The sequence below is a fragment of the Myxocyprinus asiaticus genome, chromosome 1 (genome assembly GCF_019703515.2).
Source record: "Myxocyprinus asiaticus isolate MX2 ecotype Aquarium Trade chromosome 1, UBuf_Myxa_2, whole genome shotgun sequence".
NCBI classification, from domain to species: domain Eukaryota; kingdom Metazoa; phylum Chordata; class Actinopteri; order Cypriniformes; family Catostomidae; genus Myxocyprinus; species Myxocyprinus asiaticus.
In genome coordinates, this window is record NC_059344.1 from 68,209,991 (window position 1) to 68,230,770 (window position 20,780).

At 38.2% G+C, this 20,780-nt stretch overlaps 1 protein-coding gene and 1 long non-coding RNA gene across 4 annotated transcripts in view; one reads left to right on the top strand and one right to left on the bottom strand.

The window, feature by feature from the left end:
- LOC127447584 (mitogen-activated protein kinase kinase kinase 11-like) overlaps positions 1-9,482 on the top strand; it is a 35,271-nt gene extending 25,789 nt beyond the window's left edge. The window contains exons 5-10 of the mRNA XM_051709533.1: positions 66-309; positions 1,650-1,757; positions 3,349-3,499; positions 5,444-5,550; positions 6,612-7,133; positions 8,863-9,482. Coding sequence (XP_051565493.1) covers positions 66-309; positions 1,650-1,757; positions 3,349-3,499; positions 5,444-5,550; positions 6,612-7,133; positions 8,863-9,467 — 1,737 coding nt within the window. The 3' untranslated portion in view covers positions 9,468-9,482. The remainder of the gene's footprint in view (positions 1-65; positions 310-1,649; positions 1,758-3,348; positions 3,500-5,443; positions 5,551-6,611; positions 7,134-8,862) is intronic.
- Positions 9,483-9,504: 22 nt separating this feature from the next.
- Positions 9,505-17,953, bottom strand: LOC127448119 (uncharacterized). Of its 3 annotated transcripts, XR_007898461.1 has the most exons (4): positions 16,282-17,953; positions 15,785-16,146; positions 15,603-15,693; positions 9,505-15,511 (listed from the first exon to the last, which is right to left on the bottom strand). It is a non-coding gene; the product is annotated as an uncharacterized LOC127448119 (long non-coding RNA). The 3 variants fall into 3 exon arrangements; XR_007898460.1 differs by lacking the exon at positions 9,505-15,511 and having other exon boundaries at positions 15,518-15,693; positions 16,371-17,952; XR_007898459.1 differs by lacking the exon at positions 9,505-15,511 and having other exon boundaries at positions 15,518-15,693; positions 16,282-17,951.
- Between the last annotated feature and the right edge of the window lie 2,827 nt (positions 17,954-20,780).

Below are 20,780 nucleotides of genomic sequence, written 5' to 3' on the forward strand. Positions count from 1 at the left end.
TTTTTATCAAAATTATGATTACTATTGCTACAGTTGTTCACACTCATGAATATGAAATGTTGCAGGAGTTGCGCTGTCGTGAGGAGGAGTTGAAGCGCGCGGCGCTGGAGCAGAAGTCTCACGAGGAGTTTCTCCGTCAGCGCGAGCAGCAGTTAGCGCAGTGGGAACAGGACGTGTTTGAGCGGGAACTTTCACTCCTCATCCTCCATCTGAACCAGAACCACAAACCTAATGTGAAGAAGCGCAAAGGAACGTTCAAGAAACACAAACTCAAAGTGAAGAACGGAGAGAAAATCAGCATGCCGCAGGGTGAGGAATAAATATTAGCGCAATGCTAGGAGTTCAATAGTCAATCTTATAATGTGAGTTCAATATTCTGTTAATTATCTCAATTAGTGGTCGACCGATATGGGTTTTTAATGGCCGATATCCAGAGAGCAGGGACAGTGCCGATATATCACACAATTTAATATAGTAAACATAAAATTGCTAAAAAATTATAATTTATTTAGCACTATATTTACTCAATTTCACACAAAACTAAAAAATAATATTGTATTTTAAATGGTAGATAGCAGTTTCTTCTGACTTCTGTTTAGTCATCAAATTTTAGTAATTTATTCGCACATGAAGAAATTGTTAATATATTAGGAAGAAGGAAATAATACACACAGTATTATGAGCATTCCACAGGATGCTGGATCTGCTTAAGTTGTGTGAGGTTGGTTTATTACATCTGTTTAAACGAGATATGTGCATATTTGCAGACGGTATATATGAAATTAGTTTTATTGATATTTGCCTTTTATCATTAGAAAAGTGACAGGGAACTGTTGAGGAGAGACTGATAGAATATGTACTTTAGTAAATGAGCGCTCCACAGGATGCTGGATCTGCTGAAGTTTTGTGAGGTTGGTTTATTAAATCTGTTTAAATGAGATATTTGCAGACAGTATATGATATTAGTTTTATTTATATTTGCCTTTTATCATTAGAAAAGTGACAGGGAACTGTTGAGGAGAGACTGATAGAATACGTACTTTAGTAAATGAGCGCTCCACAGGATGCTGGATCTGCTGAAGTTTTGTGAGGTTGGGTTATTAAATCTGTTTAAATGAGATATGTGCATATTTGCAGACAATATATGATATTAGTGTTATTGATAATTACTTTTTTATCATTAGATTAGACAGTTAAAAGTAACAGGGAACTGTTGAGGAGCGAGAGGGAGAATGAAACAGACGAACACTTCAACATTATGAGCTAAAACACGTCTGCCGCGGCTCTGATATGCGGACTGTTTAAATGAGACTGTGTTGCACACTGGTCTATTATTGTAGTAACACGATCGCGCGTAACAACAAAACGAACCGTGACTGGTCGTTTACATGTCTCAGTCGCTTCACATGCAAGCAGCCGATTCTCGGTGCCCTCAAGAAACAAATCGTCAAAAGGGGAAAATTATATTTAATTATATTTAAATTTAAAGTCAGAATATTGGCTGATTTATCGGCCTCTGCGATATATCGGTCGACCACTAATCTCAACAGTAAGTCATGGGTTATCAGTTTCAACTAACAATTATTTTTATTTAACACTCGTTCGTTTGTGTGTGTGAATTCATTTTGTGTTGAATGTATATGTTGCAGATTTTATCCACAAGATCACAGTTCAGGCATCACCGGGTTTGGAGAAAAGACGGAATTCTCCGGATCTGGGCTCGCCGTCCATTGGTCCGCGCTTCCGTGCGATACAACGTGAGTGTGTCCAACAAAAACTAACACAAGACACCTATCATTAGCTTTAACACCTCCAACACATTATTTTGACGTTTAAATACATTTCCACTCAACTTCTCATTACTGTTATGTGAAAAAGTGTCATTACAGTAGTATGAATGTATAAATTAAAATATATATTACATATATTATTTAAATTATGAAGTATTTTTTTCATAGTAGCATATGTTGAATTTATGATGATTTACATAAATCATCATATTACAGTTAAGATAATCACCTTAATAAAATTATCATTTTATTTTATTACAATTATTCATTGTAATTTTTAGAAAAACAACCTCAAATGTAAAATGTCCAGACTCTTTACAGTAACTGCATTTCTCTTCTAGTGCTCTTAGATCTTAGTGCTGTCTTTGACACCAGAGATCACCGCGACATTCTCTTGGATAGGCTGGAGAATTATGTTGCCATTTGTGGACAGGCATTAGCTTGGTTTAAATCCTATTTATCTGACCGCTACCACATCGGTTGTTTAAATGAGGAGTTTTCAGATCAAGTAGAAGTACGGAGTGCCGCAGGGCTCAGTATTAGGTCCCCTGGTTTTCTCCTTTATATATGCTCCCCCTGGGAAATATTATCAGGAACTATGGATATTAGTTTTCACTGTTATGCTGACGACACATTGCTTTATATTTCCTCAAGATGTCATTTCCTAATTTTTCAAGGTAACAAAGTGTGTCAATGATATCAAAGATATTCTGCTCAATTTGGACAAAACAGAGGTACTAATTATTGGACCAAAAACCTCATTTGACTCTCGATGGATGTACTGTTACATCGTCTTCTTCAGTGAAGAATTTAGGTGTTATATTTGATACCAATCTGTACTTTGAAAATCAAATTTCCAGTGTTTGTAGAACAGCATTCTTCCACCTCAGAAATATTGCTAAGTTACGACACATGCTCTCTGTTTCTGATGCTGAAAAACTAATTAATGCGTTCATGACCTCAAGACTAGATTATTGTAATGCATTACTGGGAGGATGTCCAGCAAGATCAATAAATAAACTTCAATTGGTTTAAAATGCAGCAGCCAGAGTGCTGACCAGAACCAAGAAATATGATCATATTAGCCCCATTTTATTGTAATCAGAATTTGTGGGGAAAATGTTCTTAAAAGACTCTCATTAAATTAATATTGAAATTTTATGTAATGTAGCTTCGAGGTCATCTATAAGCTAGCATACTCCTAAACATTGACAAAGTAAACCTTTAGCAGATAAACACATTTACAGTCTTTCTCTTCCAGGAAAACAGACTAATAATGTTGATGACATCATCTTGCGCTACACAGATTTTAGTCCAATCAAATGGTCTCTAGAATGACAATGTCCCGCCCCCTGCAGCAGACTAGCTAGTCTAGTGATGTAAATCAAATCCTATTGGCTATTTTAGAAAAAACAAAACAGTACAAGCCCTTCGATATAACCCGCCAAAACAAAAGAAAATGTCAACACAAGCATTTCATGAAGGATGACCTGGACATGTTCTTGACTAATTTTCAAGCCATTTTATCTCTCTGTCTCTGTGTCTGTCTGTCTGTCAGTGAGTCCCAGCGACAGTCGATGGAGTTCAGTTTGGCCACTGGAGTCTCTTCCTGTCAAACAGATTAATGGCGAGAGGAGGTTCACTCCTCATCTGAGTCCCAAAAGCCCCAAAAGTCCAAAGATCCTGCGACTCAGTTCACAGGAGAACAGGTAAAGACACACTTTGATCATTTTCCCCCCAATCTGTGTTTCTAATGGCTGATTCTTAAACTATCACCTTCAGTCATAAATATATGCCTTGTAAAATACCAAGTTATTTATTGTTGCGATCTCTAAAGCAGCACATTATTTCAACCCCGTCACAGTAAGCAGCTTTTCGTTTTAATAGATAACGGAATAAATTCTGGTAGTATCAAAACACAATTGACAAATATTAATAATAACCCATGATGTTTGTTTTAACCCTCCTATTATCTTTGGGGTCAGTTTGACCCCATTCAATGTTTAACGTCTCTAAATACATGATTAAATTGGGGACAACTGGGTAAACATAAATTAAACATGATGATATGTTTTCAATGTCCTGTACACATTTTGTAGCATCAGTGTTCTTTGGGGTCAATTTGACAAGGCAAGGCAGGGCCGACGAGAGCGTGACAGACTCTAATACGTGATGTATGGGACAGGTGGGTCCAGCGTTTACCCTTTCTTTACAATCCAGGCTGCCATGTCACTGTGGGTGAATGTCTGGTTGCATTTCGTGGGCGCTGTCCCTTCAGACAATGCATATCAAGCAAAATATGGGCAGCAGGTGATGCACAGTCCAGCTATGCCTGGAATATGCAGGTGTACACTGGTAAATCCCCTGGGGAAGCATCTGAATACAATCAGGGCATGAGGGTGGTACTAGGCTTGGCTGAAGGACTGAATGGTCATAACATTACACGTGATCATTTTTTCACATCGTACGCCCTGGGTGAGGATCTGCTGAAAAGGAAGGTTACCATGTTGGGGACAGTGAGAAAAAACAAGCCGGAGCTTCCCTCTGAGCTTCTTGCGATGAAGAACAGGAAGGTAACATCTTCAATGTTTGCCTTCACTGGCAGAGCCACTGTCGTCTCCTATTGCCCCAAGAAAGGGAAAAATGTCCTGCTGATGAGCACCATGCACAAAGATGTTGTCCTGAGCACCAGTGAAGACAGAAAACCACGAATGGTCTTGGACTACAACGAGACAAAGGGAGGGGTTGATAATCTGGACAAGGTCACAGCCACCTACAGCTGGCGACGCATGACTGCCCGTTGACCCCTTGTCATTGTGTTCAACATCAATGATGTGAGCGCCTACAATGCCTTTGTGTTATGAAGCGAAATAAACAAGGATTGGAACAGCGGAAAACTGAGTGGAAGGAGGATTTTCCTGGAGCAGCTGGGTTACGCGCTGGTGAAACCTCATATCGAGAGAAGACGGTGCCTTCCAAGAGCATCAGCGACTGCTGCAACTGTTGTGAAGGACATACAAATGGAGACACACACCCCAGTGGTTCAAACTGCAGGCAGGAAACATGGCAAGTGCCAGGTCTGTCCCAATGGAAACGACTCCAAGACCAGCAACACCTGTGTGAAATCGCATACATAGCACTTACAGTAGCATAGAACAATCCCTGACACAATGCTCAAATGTACTTTTTATAGGTGTTTTTTTGTAAATAAAGAACTGTTATTTGTTCCTCACTGATGTTGTGATGATGATGATGTTCTGCTTTACAAATAAAATCCTTCTAAATGTTTGAAAGTGTGTCAAATTGACCCCGAACATAATACATGTTACTATCCTTGATAACAGAAATTGTTCTTCTTTCCAAATGGAGGTTTAAATTGCTGGGGTCAAATTGACCCAAAGGATAAAAGATGTTAGTAAATATGAGGATAACAGGAGGGTTAAAACATGTTTTCTGTCAACCCTGTTCCAATTCATAATGTTATAGAGTTGAGAATCAGTGCTAAGTGTCTAATAACGGCCATAACTAGCAAATATCACAGCACCACACTGCATTATTTATATACAGTCAGTACTGGCTTTGGGCCAACAACAGTGTTTTTCTGTAGAAATTTGTTCGCTATGATTTTTGCTTCTATGTTTGTTTGTCTGTAGTCTATCAATGAGAGCAAAGCTCTTGGGTGTGGACAGTAATGAAAATGATGATTCGAAAGCAGATTTTGAGGAGTACAGACCGATTACACCAGAATACAACCACAACGGTAACACACACGCACTCACGTCACACACACACACACACACACACACACACACACACACACACACACACACATGTTGGTGCAGCTATCATTATGAGGACTCTCCATAGACATAATGATTTTTATACTGTATGAACTATAGATTCTATCCCCTAACCCTACCCCTAAACACACACACACACACACACACACACATACATATATATACACACACACACACACACACACATTTATCTAGCTAATAGGGGACATATAATTGACCTTGGCTATATTGTTATCCCAAACACTACCCCTACAAGAAAACTTTAAGCCAACATTATATGCTAATACCTTATGTATAGAAGAAATAGTTTTTTCCTTTGAGGAATTCACCAAAAGTTTTGTAGATTTAGCTCATTTCTGGAGACAGTTTTATCCCTAAAGTTAACGCAGCCTTCTAAATCAATACATGGGTTATTGACACTAAACCTGTCAAGAAAATGTCCTGGCCCAATTTTACTCCAATATCAGAAGATAGAAATACAAATAAGAAATTACATTTTGCATTAAGAAAATGAAGCCTGTTTTTAGGACAGTTTACAATTTTTTACATTGCAACATTGTTTTCATGACAGCTACACACATTTTATCCTGCAATTACCATAATGAGAAACAAAATGACACATTGTGTAATTTGAAAAGTATTTAACATAGTAATATTCCCTTTCATTTTCGCAGTATTTAATAATTTAAAAAAAAATCTGTTACGGTAATGACAGTCATTGAAAACTATGGGAAAAGTGTCTGGACATGTTACGGTAATGAGGATTTGTATGTAAAATGTGCTGAAGTCTCCTGAAAATAATGTCACAATGCCAAAAATCTTTACTGTCTTAACTGTAGGCTTCATTTTCTTTATGCAAAATATAATTTCATTTTTTTGCATTGATAAAGGATGACAGGTTTCGTAAGAATCGTGCAGATGGGAATTATTGTTTTGGTTTTAACAGACTAGCCCTACACCTAATAGTTTTTCATTATTTTTCTTGACTTTAAAGTGAACTGTTGACTTTCCCTGTCTGTAGAGGGCTCTGAGAGTGAGGAAGGCGGTTCATCGCCCTGCGGCTCTCCCAAACCGGATCAGCCCGGACCAGCGTCTCTGGCTAAGAGTACACACCACGCGCTGCTCAGTAGCGCCGCCCTGCTGGCATCCGTCGCTCTGGGACGCTGTCTGGAGCCTCAACACCCCCCCACGCCACCCCCACGGGCCTCCTCGCGGACTAACCTGCCCACGCTGGACCTGGAACCGGATCGCTCTCCAGACCATCCCGCCGAACCCACCATGGTGGGTGATCTGATCACGTTCAGCACGGACTCACTACCGCGAGCGTTTTTGGACACATTGAAACCGCCAGAGATTAAACCGTTACCGCTCACACCCCCTCCGCCGAACCCGCGCGAGAGAGACCGGTCAGGCCATCGCACGCCACAGCACAGTCCCGGAGACTGGACGACGTATACGAACGGGGAGACGGCCAATGAGAATTCATATCAGAGTGGAGAGCGGCGGAGGAGATCGAGTAACGGACTTCACTCTTCACAGCTGGGTAAGAGGAAACTCGGTCATCATCTACTCACCCTCTTGTGGTTCCAAACCTGTTTAACGTTCTTCCATGGAGCACAAAACGAGACATTTGGAATAATGTACTGGCTGACTGGTTAAATTGTGTCGTTAGATAAACATTGCTTTTGGACATTAAATTTAGGTTTAAATGTAACGATAATTGAAATGTGACGTATAATTCAAGTTTATGGTATGGCTGTTTATAAGAAGACATTGCTTTTCTAACTTAAAGCAGGAAAAGACCACTTATAATGGTATATGATCATGTCTTATAGCCTTATGACAACTTCTGCGGATAAAACTGGATTTTTATTATGTTATAATGCATTATTCTCTTTAAGGTATAACCATTAATAGGTTTAATAGTATAATGTGTTATAACAGTAGTTACAATTATTATAAGTTCATTAGAGAAGTCGTAACATTATAACTTATGAGACATTATAAATGCATTTATAATGTTTTTATAATGCATTATAAATGTTCATACTTCATAAAAAGTATTACCGAAATAGTGTTTAAGAACAGTAACTTTACCGAGATCTTGTATTCAAATAAAAAAAATACATGAAATATACATTAAATAAAATTGGACTTGTTTTAGCTGAATGATCGAAGAAATAATCGAATAATTGTTAGTTGCGGTCCTAAAAATTTCAACTTTTGTGTTCCATGGAAGAAAAAAATCTTGTGATGTAAGAATTAGCATTTTCAATTTTGTATTAATATAATACATTAAATGCAATTTGGCTTTTTTATTCAAATAATCGAAGAAATAATTGAAGATTAATCGCATATCAGAATGATTGTTAGTTGCAGTCCTAAAAATGTTTGCTTTTTTGTTCCATGGAAGAAAAAATTTTGTGATTGTAAGAATTTACATTTTTAATTTTGTAATAATATAATACATTAAATGCAATTTGGCTTTTTTATTCGAATAATCGAAGATTAATCGCGTATCAGATTGATCATTAGTTGCAGTCCTAAACATTTTTGCTTTTTTGTTCCATGGAAGAAAAAACCTTGTGATGTAAGAATTTGCATTTTTAATTGTGTAAGAATATAATACATTAAATGCAATTTGGCTTTTTTATTCGAATAATCAAAGAAATAATCGAAGATTAATCGAGTATCAGAATAATCGTTAGTTGCAGTCCTAAAAATGTTTGCATTTTTGCTCCTCAGAATAAAGAATTTCTTACAAGTTTTGAATGACATAAGAGTGGGTAAATGGTGACAGAATTTACCATTTTGCGTGAACTATTATTTTAATGACAGTGCTTAGTTAAGTTTTGTGGTACTTCTGGTTCTTATTGGTTTATGTGGGATAATCTTGTTTGCAATAGTTCATAGAGTTTGCGGGCAGTCTAAACAGAATGTCCTACAAGATTTACATAAACAACATGATTTTCAGTGAAACTGTTGCTGGTTTTTGAGGATGAGTTCATGTCACAACCTGTCCATGTTGACATCTGTCTAATCTGACGAGCTTCTACCAAGTGAAAGATAAATTTGTGTCAAAATACTGTAGAGTTTGACTGGACGCACAACCTTTGACATCAACAACAACATATATTGGAAGTGTTTTCTCCTCACTTTGAAAAGTTGTGACATTTATTTACTATGCCATCCTAACTATACTTGGTTATATGGTTAGTTGTGACCAACCACTGCTCTAATTCCTTTTTCTGTCCTGTTTTACTCTTTGCTAGTGTTGGATCTGCCATTGTATCAAGACAGTTTTGAGTCCGAGGACAAATCTCCAATGCCATTCGCTCTGTATCCAGACCCTCGACTGTGGAGCCCCAAAACCCGTCGTCTAGAGGTCAACATCGTCCCGCGCCCCCGGCCATCCCCTATCCGACAACGCATTGACCCTTGGAGTTTTGTATCGGCTGGCGTGACAGACAAACCTGCTGCCAAGAAAGCCACTTGTTCAAGCAGTCCCACGAGCCCTCGACTGGGATACCACCCCTCGCCCACAAACCCCTTCACAAACTGTGACCCCTTCCCTTCCCCGGACTGTGACCCCTTCAATCTAAAGCTTGACCCTTCCATGAACACGGACCACTTGTCCTTTGACCCCTTCTCCACCCCCTTCCCAACCTCACGCTCCGCCCCCTGTTCGACAAACGGAAGCCCCAATCTTTCTCTCAGGGTGGCCCCTCTAAACCTGGTGGACTCACCGCTCATAGACCTTGGATGGGTGGGTGTCAACAAACCGCTAGATGTCGCCAAAGAGCGAGTCCACCCTCGCCGAACTCTCGGGCTCAGCCCCTTCAAGTCGCCTACGCAACTTAGAGATGACAGGTTCTGAACGTTAAGTCCAGAAACATACTCTACACAAACTTCCAAATGCAAACACTTGGCCAACGCATTGATCTCGTCGTACAAACTTGACATGTGCTTTTGCGTTACTGTAGCAGTAACACACCTCAGTACTCAAGTTGGCGACAGAGTTTCCTTCAAATGTGTGTGCGCCATTAAAACAGATGTGTTGCTATTCAGGTATCTGCTTAAAACATAAAAACTTGTTCAGCTAGATTATCTTCAAACTGTTGCACCGCCATGACAGTTGTTGACCTGAAAGAGAAAACTGTCCATAGAAGACAAAGCTAATTTCCGCTATAGTGCCCCCTGTGGCAAGACTGAGAATGCAGTGTTTGCGTTGCATTATAAATAGAGCGCAACAGTCTGGTTCTGGAAGTAAAAATCCATTTCCCGTTGGTGGAAGTAATTATTAATGGTAACTTATAAACCTTTATAAACTTGTAAACCTTTAAAGACAGACCTCTGACAGATATCGGAAGTTGTTAATCGATGGTATATGCTTCTGTTAAAGCCATCAGTTCACGTGATTTTAACTGCATATAAAGAAAAAGTAGTTTAATAATGCAATTTCTGGGAAAATACTTCAGAAACTAAGACTACACCTGTGTTCACATTCTTGCATTGACTATGTTTTGGGGCTAAACCAGAGCCGTGGGACACCTGTCAAATTTTAGCTCCCATAAACGGGCCCTAGCAAGTGTTTGGGATCATTGGATTTCCTCAATGGATTCGAGGAAATGTAATATCAGAAGATTTACATTTTATTCTGGAAGAATGTTATATCATTGAGATTTCTTTCGATGGAGCTTCTAGACAATAGCTGATAGGTTTTGGCCTTCCAAACATGTGATTTTTCCACAAATTTGTCCATCTCGTCATTCCTGATGAACTAATTACGGTTTTAAACATCACAAGATGTGAAATCAATGTTTTCTTTTGGATTCTTTGAACATCAAAGAACCCATTCTTTGGATTCTTTGGATTCTCTGACATCACTTACTCAGGGTCTAATGCCCTCTTTGTGCGCTTCAATCAGTGTCTGTTCATTATCAGTTTCAGATGTATTGTTCTTAAAAGTGTTGTGTGAGATTCGGATGTTAAAATGATTTTTCCACGTATTCGTTTATTGGTTGATTCCCCTGAAAATCTGTGGCGCTTTCAAAACATTCCTCTGTTTGTTTGAGCAACATGACATGTCAACTTCTGACTCAACCAATGGCATGAGTTAGGGGCGGGACTATCTGCTTTTTCAACCAATGGGAAATGGGGAGAGTGTTTGGGAAACCTGCTTGAAAACAATCATTATTTTTGTAAATCCGCTTGAAGCAGAAATCGCACATTTCACTTTTAATTTAAGACGCTGCAGTTTTTTCAGATTATGACAAAGTCATTTTACCTTGTTTCAATTCAGATTTGGCTAGCTTTGAGATTTGTTTTTAACAGTTTCTTTGGGAGGGTCTTTAGCAACAGCAACCTGAAGGGAATTTATTGCGTTTTTGTGCACCTGGGAGAATTCAGCACACAATCCACACACGTGCCAAACAATGCAATCGTTCTAGCCAGGAGATTTCATCCAATGAGCCACAATAATTTTCAAAATCATGAGGTTTCCTGAGTCTGACAAAATATCCTGATGTAGAAGTTCATGTCAAGCCTCTTTTGAACAACCTTCGAGTTGAATGCACTTGTATCTCAAGACGTTTCAACATATAATCGTGCAGGATATATAGGTATAATTCTATACAATTTTCACTGGTGAAAATCAGTAATGAGGTTTGCACTAAGAAAAAATTATAATTCTTTATCAAAAATGGAATTGCAACTAGTAAAAATGCCCATTTGGTTTTCATTAGTGGCAATGTTCATTTCAGATATGTTTCATGTGTTTAACTAGTAACAAAGCCTTTTAAGAGATCTTTAATCACTCTTCAATTTATTGATATAGGAACTCCATTTCTAGATATCTCCAATACCGAATCATAAAAATGTTGAAATACATTGCAGATATTAAATATTAGAATTTTCAATATGCTATAGATATAGAGCAAATCTAATTATTTCGCTAGTAGTAATTCCATTACTGACATCAAGAATTAGCATTTTAATTAGATTTTCTCCCCTTTCCTCCCCAATTTGGAATGCCCAATTCCCAATGCGCTCTAAGTCCTCGTGGTGGCGTAGTGACTCGCCTCAATCCGGGTGGCGGAGGACGAATCTCAGTTGCCTCTTCGTCTGAGACCGCCAATCCGCACATCTTATCACGTGACTTGTTGAGCGCGTTACCACGGAGACGTAGTGTCTGTGGAGGCTTCACGCTATTCTCCACGGCATCCACGCACAACTCACCACACACCCCACCGAGAGCGAGAACCACATTATAGCGACCACGAGGAGGTTACCCCATGTGACTCTACCCTCCCTAGCAACCGGGCCAATTTTGGTTGCTTAGGAGACCTGACTGGAGTCACTCAGTATGCCCTGGATTCGAACTCGCGACTCCAGGGGTGATAGTCAGCGTCAATACTCGCTGAGCTACCCAGACCCCCTAATTGTAGATATCTTTAATTCACCTCATGCACTTTATTAAATGTCGAAATGGCTTGTGATGGTGATAGTGGGTGTTTGTGTTTAGTTCCTGAAGCTTCCAGCGCTTTAGGAATGTTATTATGTATGTACAAAAATATCTTAGAGAATCCAAGATCAGCCTGAAGGCATGATTATTTCTGATCTAAGAGAGCTCTCAAGTTCCCCCATGAAGACGTCCTGTAGAGAGGAAGTACTGACTTCCCCCTGGTGGACTGTGTGTGCTGCATGCAGATTCTCATCTCTCACATTTTATTCCCAACAATGAAATTCCTTTGGGGTGGGGGGGAGCCGGGTTGGGAGACATTTTCACATAACAATGGCCTTCTTTGGCATTTCGCTCCGTCAACATACCCTGAGATTTCTGCTGTGCCAACTCCTGTGAAAGTATGTCGAGCACAGACTTGATCTATGACAAGAAAGCCAAGATTTTCCTTTGAATATTATTGTTCATGCTACTGCGTCATTTAACAGTACTTTTTGTGTGACTCTCAAGAATGAATTTAAACCTGATTCCATATTTTCCGAAGCTAAATAAACACAAAAGTTTTGTTCAGATAGTTAGTGATGCTTGACTCAACAAACACTGCTTAGTCAGTGCACGTCTCTTATTGGCATGTTTTGCGGCTAAAGCTCATCAGATATTTATCACTGGACATTCATCATAATCCGCTCACAAGGAGAGATAACTGGCTTTAAAACGACTTGACAATCTGAAAATATCTAGAAATAGCACACAGAACCGACTTTAGCTTGCGTGTTTTGCCACCATTTCTGAAGTGTAAACAGCGTGTGTTCATGTCAGCATGGTGTGTAAGATCACCATCTGCTTGGGAACACTTGACATGACAATGTTTAAGGCTACACTCTACCCAAGTACACAAACGCAGATGCAATCGCGTGGCCACCGCATTGCCAATGTTCCTGTTGGCACACATTCATCACCCAGACGTCTATTTGATGTGTGTGTTTACATCTGGAAGACATATGTTTTAGGTTGTTTGCTGTATGTCAATAAGACATTCAGCAGATGTCTTTGAGACGTTTATGATGTAGAATGTTTGGAAACCGGATCATTTTAAGATGTTTAGCAGATGTTAATAAGAATGCTTTCCAGATGAAAAGATCTAAAACAGACATCTCTGAGACATACGTGTGCTATCTGAGGCGCAGTCCGGTTAAACATACTAAACGTGCGTTCTTGTGTTACTGTGGGGGGAAACAGTGAGAGAGTCCCGCCGCCAGCTCGCGTCATTGGTTGAGTATCGTTGTTGGGGCGGGTCTAAGTGGGTCGCTCAAAACAAACAGAGCCAGTGCTTACAGTTTTCGAGAAAATGTACCTATTAATAGCTTACTTGTGGAGAAAGTACTTAAACGCAGAACAAGTTACATACTTCAGATTTAAACTGGATGTGCTTTTGAACTTTGTGAACTTTAACTTGCTCAGCATCATTCAAAACTGTTGCTCCACCTTGACAGTAGTTGAGAAAACTCACCAAAGAGGTGGACAGTTCACACTACGCTCACTATAGTGCCCCTTGTGGCAATGTTGAGAATGCAACGCGTACTTCGAACACAAGATGCATTCATGTACTTGCAAAAAGTTGGTTCGGCCTAAAGAACAAACAGAATCGCTGATTGGTGGATGATTCACGGGTCAGGCCACTTGAGTTGACTAGTGGTCAACCAATGCGTGTTTTTAATGGCCGATCCCGATATCTAGAGAGCGTGGTGAAGACGCGATTAAATTGAAATGAAATTTTCCACATTTTTACTTGAAATCTACCAGCTAAAGCCCAAAGCAGTCTTCGTTTTTTACACAAGCGCTTAGCGTCAGCGTTTAGTTGAGCGCTAGCTTTTCAAATTATACTTCATTTGACAGTGCGCGCATTCACGGGCGGTTGGTGCATACGCGCTGTGACTGCTATGAGATACTATTTCTCTTCAGGAGTTTAGACCCTTAAAGATGTATTTTTATTCCTTAAGATTCGAGTTATACAAATGCAGTTATCTCCTGACCTCCTCACACATGTGCTCTTGACGTGCATATCTACTGTTATCAGCCATTGCATCATCTTAAAGCGCTTCTTTGTGACAGCAATGGCTCTATTGTGAGTGTTGCCACCTTGTGGACTCACTAAATAGTGCAGATAATACCAGGTGCATGCTAGAAAAATCTGGCTGTACGCATTCAACTCTCGTTCGGCTGGGGGGGGGGGGGTTTCCAGCAGGGTTGTCATAAATGCAAAACAGTCTTGTTGCTCTCCGCACCATCGTACTGTACGTATTTATCTTCCTGTGACCGTTTAAAGGGTCTTTGACATTTTTTTAAAGCTATCGATATTTATTGACACCTTTTACACACTGGATTCAAGACATCTGAAAAAAGGTCACAGACACACTCCACATTCGGATGCTTTATTATTATTATTATAAGAAAGATTCTTTATGTTTTGTACTTCACTGGAGTTTGTTGTAAGGAATTATGGGTGCTGCAAAGGGACAAATCTGTGTCTTTACAATATAAAAAAAAAAAAAAAAAAAAAAAATTGTTGTAACATAATAAATTTAAATGGACCATGTGCCTTGATTGAATAGAAATACTTGCTTTTACTGTCTCCTTTGTGTTCATATCTTTATCTTTTGAGATGTCCTTAAAGAAACTCGACCACAACACTCCGGAAATCTCTCTCAGGCGCACAGATGGACTTTCATATTTCACACTGTTTTCTCCGAACGATTTGACAGTCCCTCTTACCTGCTACACTTTGAGTTTTGAGGACAACTTGCTTGACTTTTTTACAATACTATATATTTTAGGCTTGTTACATGGTGTCCTAACCAGGCACGATAGAAAGACGAAAGTAAACATACTGTATGTCTTCCATTTGAATCTGTTTTTGCCCTAATGAGACAAGTCAAAGACTTTTGTTTTTTCGGTTTGGTTTCTGCGGTGTTGCGCTGGGTAGCCCCGCCCACACTTATAAATCTCATTGGTCCAACGTACAAAACCATGTTTCGACTGTCTGTAACTGTTGTGCAACAGTGTCGCTTCCAGTGTGAACAGACTATTAACTTTCATGGAAACCTGTTGTGTCGCGCCTGTTTATGACACTGTGTAACGATATATCTATATTTTGTGAAGCCCTTATAACAACTGTCACATTGTTTTCTGTCATTGTTATGTTGTTTTTGTTTGTGTTTGTTTTATCAGTGGGCTGGGCCTAATCACTCAATTACTTTGCGTTTTAAAGTGTGTGTGTGTTTGTGTGTGTGTGTTTGAAATCGTGCACGTCTTTCTGTTAAAGAATGTGTAAATCTGTGGTAACACTTTCTATGAAGCCCATATTTATAATGCATTAGTAATGTCTCATATTACACCTTATAATATGTTATAACTTCTCATAAATAATTGTAACCACAATTATAATACATTATAATGCTTACCTATTTATAGTTATACCTTAGACTATAATGCATTATAATACCAGCAACATCAATTTAATCTGCAGAAGTTATAATGCATTATAATGCTTACCTATTTATAGTTATACCTTAGACTATAATGCATTATAACACCAGCAACATCAATTTAATCTGCAGAAGTTATAATGCATTATAATGCTTACCTATTTATAGTTATACCTTAGACTATAATGCATTATAATACCAGCAACATCAATTGAATCTGCAGAAGTTATAATGCATTATAATGCTTACCTATTTATAGTTATACCTTAGACTATAATGCATTATAATACCAGCAACATCAATTTAATCTGCAGAAGTTATAATGCATTATAATGCTTACCTATTTATAGTTATACCTTAGACTATAATGCATTATAATACCAGCAACATCAATTTAATCTGCAGAAGTTATAATGCATTATAATGCTTACCTATTTATAGTTATACCTTAGACTATAATGCATTATAACACCAACAACATCAATTTAATCTGCAAGTTATAATGCATTATAATGCTTACCTATTTATAGTTATACCTTAGACTATAATGCATTATAACACCAACAACATCAATTTAATCTGCAGAAGTTATAATGCATTATAATGCTTACCTATTTATAGTTATACCTTAGACTATAATGCATTATAACACCAGCAACATCAATTTAATCTGCAAGTTATAATGCATTATAACACCAACAACATCAATTGAATCTGCAGAAGTTATAATGCATTATAATGCTTACCTATTTATAGTTATACCTTAGACTATAATGCATTATAACACCAACAACATCAATTTAATCTGCAAGTTATAATGCATTATAATGCTTACCTATTTATAGTTATACCTTAGACTATAATGCATTATAACACCAACAACATCAATTTAATCTGCAGAAGTTATAATGCATTATATATAATTGTAATGTGTATAATAGATATGCTTTAAGTGATTAAAGCAATGTCGTCTTATAAACATCTATAAGATATTTTTATGTGGTTATAATACATTACAAGTCATGCTGGAAGTTATATAGATATTCAGTGTAAATTGAGGTATTTACGAAAAAACAAGGTTAAAATATATCAGATCACACATGTAGCCGATCTTCTTGGGTGTAAACAAACCCAATAAAAATCAAAAAACATCAAACTGATTCTATACTGAACTGAGTAAGTTTGACTTGTAATACATTGTTAAAAAGTTTGTAATACATGTTACAATTTTATGTCTGTTTATAAGAAGATATTACTTTTGTAACTTAAAGCAGGTAAAGAACACTTATAATATGATCACATCATAAAACCTTTTAACTGTTTACATTATACAGCACTTATGCCATTAACTTTATGAACTTCTGCTGCGTTAAAACTGGATGTTACTTGTGTTATAATGCATTATACTCTAAAGTATAACTATGAATAAGGGAAGTCTTATAATGTATTATAACTGTAGTTATCATTTATGAGAAGTTCTAACTTATTATAAGATGCATTGAGACATTATGAATACAGGATAATGCCTTTACAATGCATTATAAATATGGGCTTCATAGAAAGTGTTACCGAATGTGTTTATTGTGCTAATTGTAAAGGGTTTTAACCTGTGGAACTATAAGAAAATGAAAGAGCAAAGACCAAATAAAATGTAACATGACTCTAAAAGAGCGATACATGATTATGACTCTTTGGTTTTATAAAGATGTTAAATTGACACTATCCAGGGCTTTATTTTCAGAGTGTGCAATGCGCAGTGCTACACGCAACGACCGTGTGCTAATTCAAAGCGAAATATTCGTGCCAGTGCAACAAGCGAATGGCATGAGTGGCAGTGTTTGTGCTATCTGTGTGTGTATTGTCTGTTAATGTAGTGGCACAAAGTGTAATTTGCTAATTTCCTGAGAAATAGGTTGTTGCACGAAGATGTTTCAAAAGCAGTTCTGTTTTCAGAATAAAGTCTAAATTCAGTTCCTGCATCTACAGTTTGGAGATCAAATGAAGTCCCTGCATTATTATTCTTCAGGTCATGGATCATTTTCACACCTGTTGTTGGTGGAAGAAGTTAAAGAGGGTAAAATGATCAAAGCTTTAAAAGGTCTTGCCCCATCACTGATCTCGTCCGCTGCTACACCCCATCCCGCTCACTCCGGTCATGTGATTTGGGCCTACTATTCATGCCACGTTGCAAGCTGACCTCACTAGGTGGCAGGGCTTTTTGCACACTTGCCCCTTCGCTTTGGAACTCTATTCCTCAGTCCCTCCATGATCTCACCTCCAAACATGATTTCAAAACATATCTCTTTGACCTATGCTTCTCAATTAAATTGGTTTAAATATATTTATTTATTTATTTATTTTTTGTGATACTTTGTGTTTACTCTCATCCTGTAAAGCGACCTTGAGTTTGAAGAAAGGTGCTATTTAAAATAAACATTATTATTATTATTATTATTATTATTATGATTGGTTTTGGTATGACTTATTAGACCACTTCATTATTTTTGTTATATTTTTGTTTTGTTTGAAGTGTAATTTGAATTTAGAAATATTTTTGGTTAAAATGTTTTATTTGTGTGTGTTTATTTAAAGTAATAATAATTTTATTGTTAATGTAAAATCAAGCGGTAGAAGTGAAGTGTGCACCGATACAATCACTGTTAATACTAGCCATTATTTGTGTGTCAGTAGATGGAAATCATTAATAATACTTACATTCTCATAACGGAGCGTTCATCAAAATCCATTTGAGAATCACATTTTCCGTGCGTATAAACGTGATATTCATCAAGGACGCAGTTAAAGGAATATTCCGGGTTCAACACGAGTTAATCTCAATCAGCAGCATTTGTGTAATAATGTTGATTACCACAAAAATTTATTTCGACTCGTTCCTCCTTTTCTTTAAATGTGTGTTCCAGTGAGACACTTACAATGGAAGTCAATGGGGTTCAATCTGTAAACATTAAAATACTCACTGTTTCAAAAGTATAGACACAAGACATAAACAATATGTGTGTTAACATGATTTTACTGTCATAAAATCACTTACTAACCACATCTGTGTAAAGATATAGACAATTTTACAACATCGTTGCCATGACAACGTAACGCTGTAAACTGAAAAGACTGAAAAAACAACAATTTAAAGAACTTTACAGCTCAAATAATACATGAGTTTAACAGAAGATTTAATGTGATTTTATGCAATTATAATCTTCACATTTCTGTCTTTAAACCCTCCAAAAATTGACCCCATTCACTTCCATTGTAAGTGTCTCGCTGGAACACACATTTGTGCTTTTTTTTTTAAACTTCATGGCCACGCCCACTGACTCTGCGCAAACAGAGAAAATAGTGGAGGAATCTGGTGAATCTCACAAAAACAAGGTAGTATTTCACCACATTATATACTATAATCTTATACTATATATAAGATTTAATGCATTGTGACAGTTCTTTCATGATAATTACAGGGTAATAATACTTAATTGTCACAAGTAATTACACAATGAAAAAAGATTTTGGTTTATACTGTATAGATATATAAGGGGTGAAATTTGAGCTGGTTTTACATTCTGATTTATATATGAAAACTGAACATCATAATGTTTTTCCATTATTATTACATGATGATACTGAGTATCTCCACTAGATGTCGCTGTAAGTCAAAGTTTCACTCTTCAAACATCAGTTTAAAGCCCTTCAAAGAACACAACACCAGTTTGAGCTCCTTCATATGAACATTATGCTGCTTAATATCTGATTCAGCTGTGATTGTGTTCAGTGTCTGATGTTTTATTATCAGGTTATTTTCCATCTGTTCTGAGAGTCTGTCCACAGAAGTCAGGCGAGGATCTGAAACAGGCTGATGTCGTGAAGGGGTGGTGTTGACTCGTGTTTGACCGATGCAGGATTTTGTGGATAGAAAAGTGAAGTTAGATCTAAGAAGAGCTCCAGCAGCATTTGAGCGCAGAAGACACTTGATTTCATATTCTGTTATCTAATGCAATGACTTTCACACATTTTTTGTCACTTATGTGTCCAAATATTCTTTGTATATAATTCAGTTGAATGACCACACTTGAAATACACAAAATAAAGCGTGAAAAACTTAAAAGAACAAATGTATAGACTCAAATGTAACAGTTGCACTCTGAAGTTCATACTTCTGCTAGAAGACCAGGTAGACGGCACGGTTGTCGGTCGATGCAGAAAATATATATAAAGTGTGTGTGTGTGTGTGTGTGTGATATATATATATATATATATATATATATATATATAAGCCAAAGTAATTGGCCTGGGGCGATGTATCTCTCCATCACTTGTGGTAACTCACTTATCTAGCTGTTAAAATGTCCATTTATGGGTTATTCTTCAAAACAGATGTGTTCCTCATATATGTTCTCATTAATAGCTGATTTGCTATTTAATATAGTTAGTTCCCTGAACACATCAACACAAATATAGTAACTGTTTTAATACTGCTATTTATTTATTTTTATTATTTATTTTCTTTAATCATGAGAATTGTCATTTTTTGGACTGTCCCGAGCAAATATGCAAGCAAAAATAAATTAGGGGAGTGAGGTTTACACACTGCACAGCCATCACGTAGCAGCTGGCTACCGTTACTCTCACCCCCCTAAACCTCACTCCCATCCGGGTCACGGCACCACTGTAACCGGTCCTACTCGACCCACTCCGAGCGGGATTCGAACCGGGGTCTCCAGCATGGGAAGCGGGCGTGCTAATGAGGAGGCCAAAAGCTACAGCCCCTAGTGTCAGTTGCTAAAGTGTCTCTTGAGGCCAGGGGAGTGAGGTTTATACACTGCACAGCACGTAGCGGCTGGCTACCGTTACTCTCACCCCCCTAAACCTCACTCCCATCCGGGTCACGGCACCACTGTAACCGGTCCTACTCGAACCACTCCGAGCGGGATTCGAACCGGGGTCTCCAGCATGGGAAGCGGGCGTGCTAATGAGGAGGCCAAAAGCTACAGCCCCTAGTGTCAGTTGCTAAAGTGTCTCTTGAGGCCAGGGGAGTGAGGTTTATACACTACACAGCACGTAGCGGCTGGCTACCGTTACTCTCACCCCCCTAAACCTCACTCCCATCCGGGTCACGGCACCACTGTAACCAGTCCTACTCGACCCACTCCAAGCAGGATTCGAACCGGGGTCTCCAGCATGGGAAGCGGGCGTGCTAATGGACATCACATCTAGAGTGTACAAATGGAGC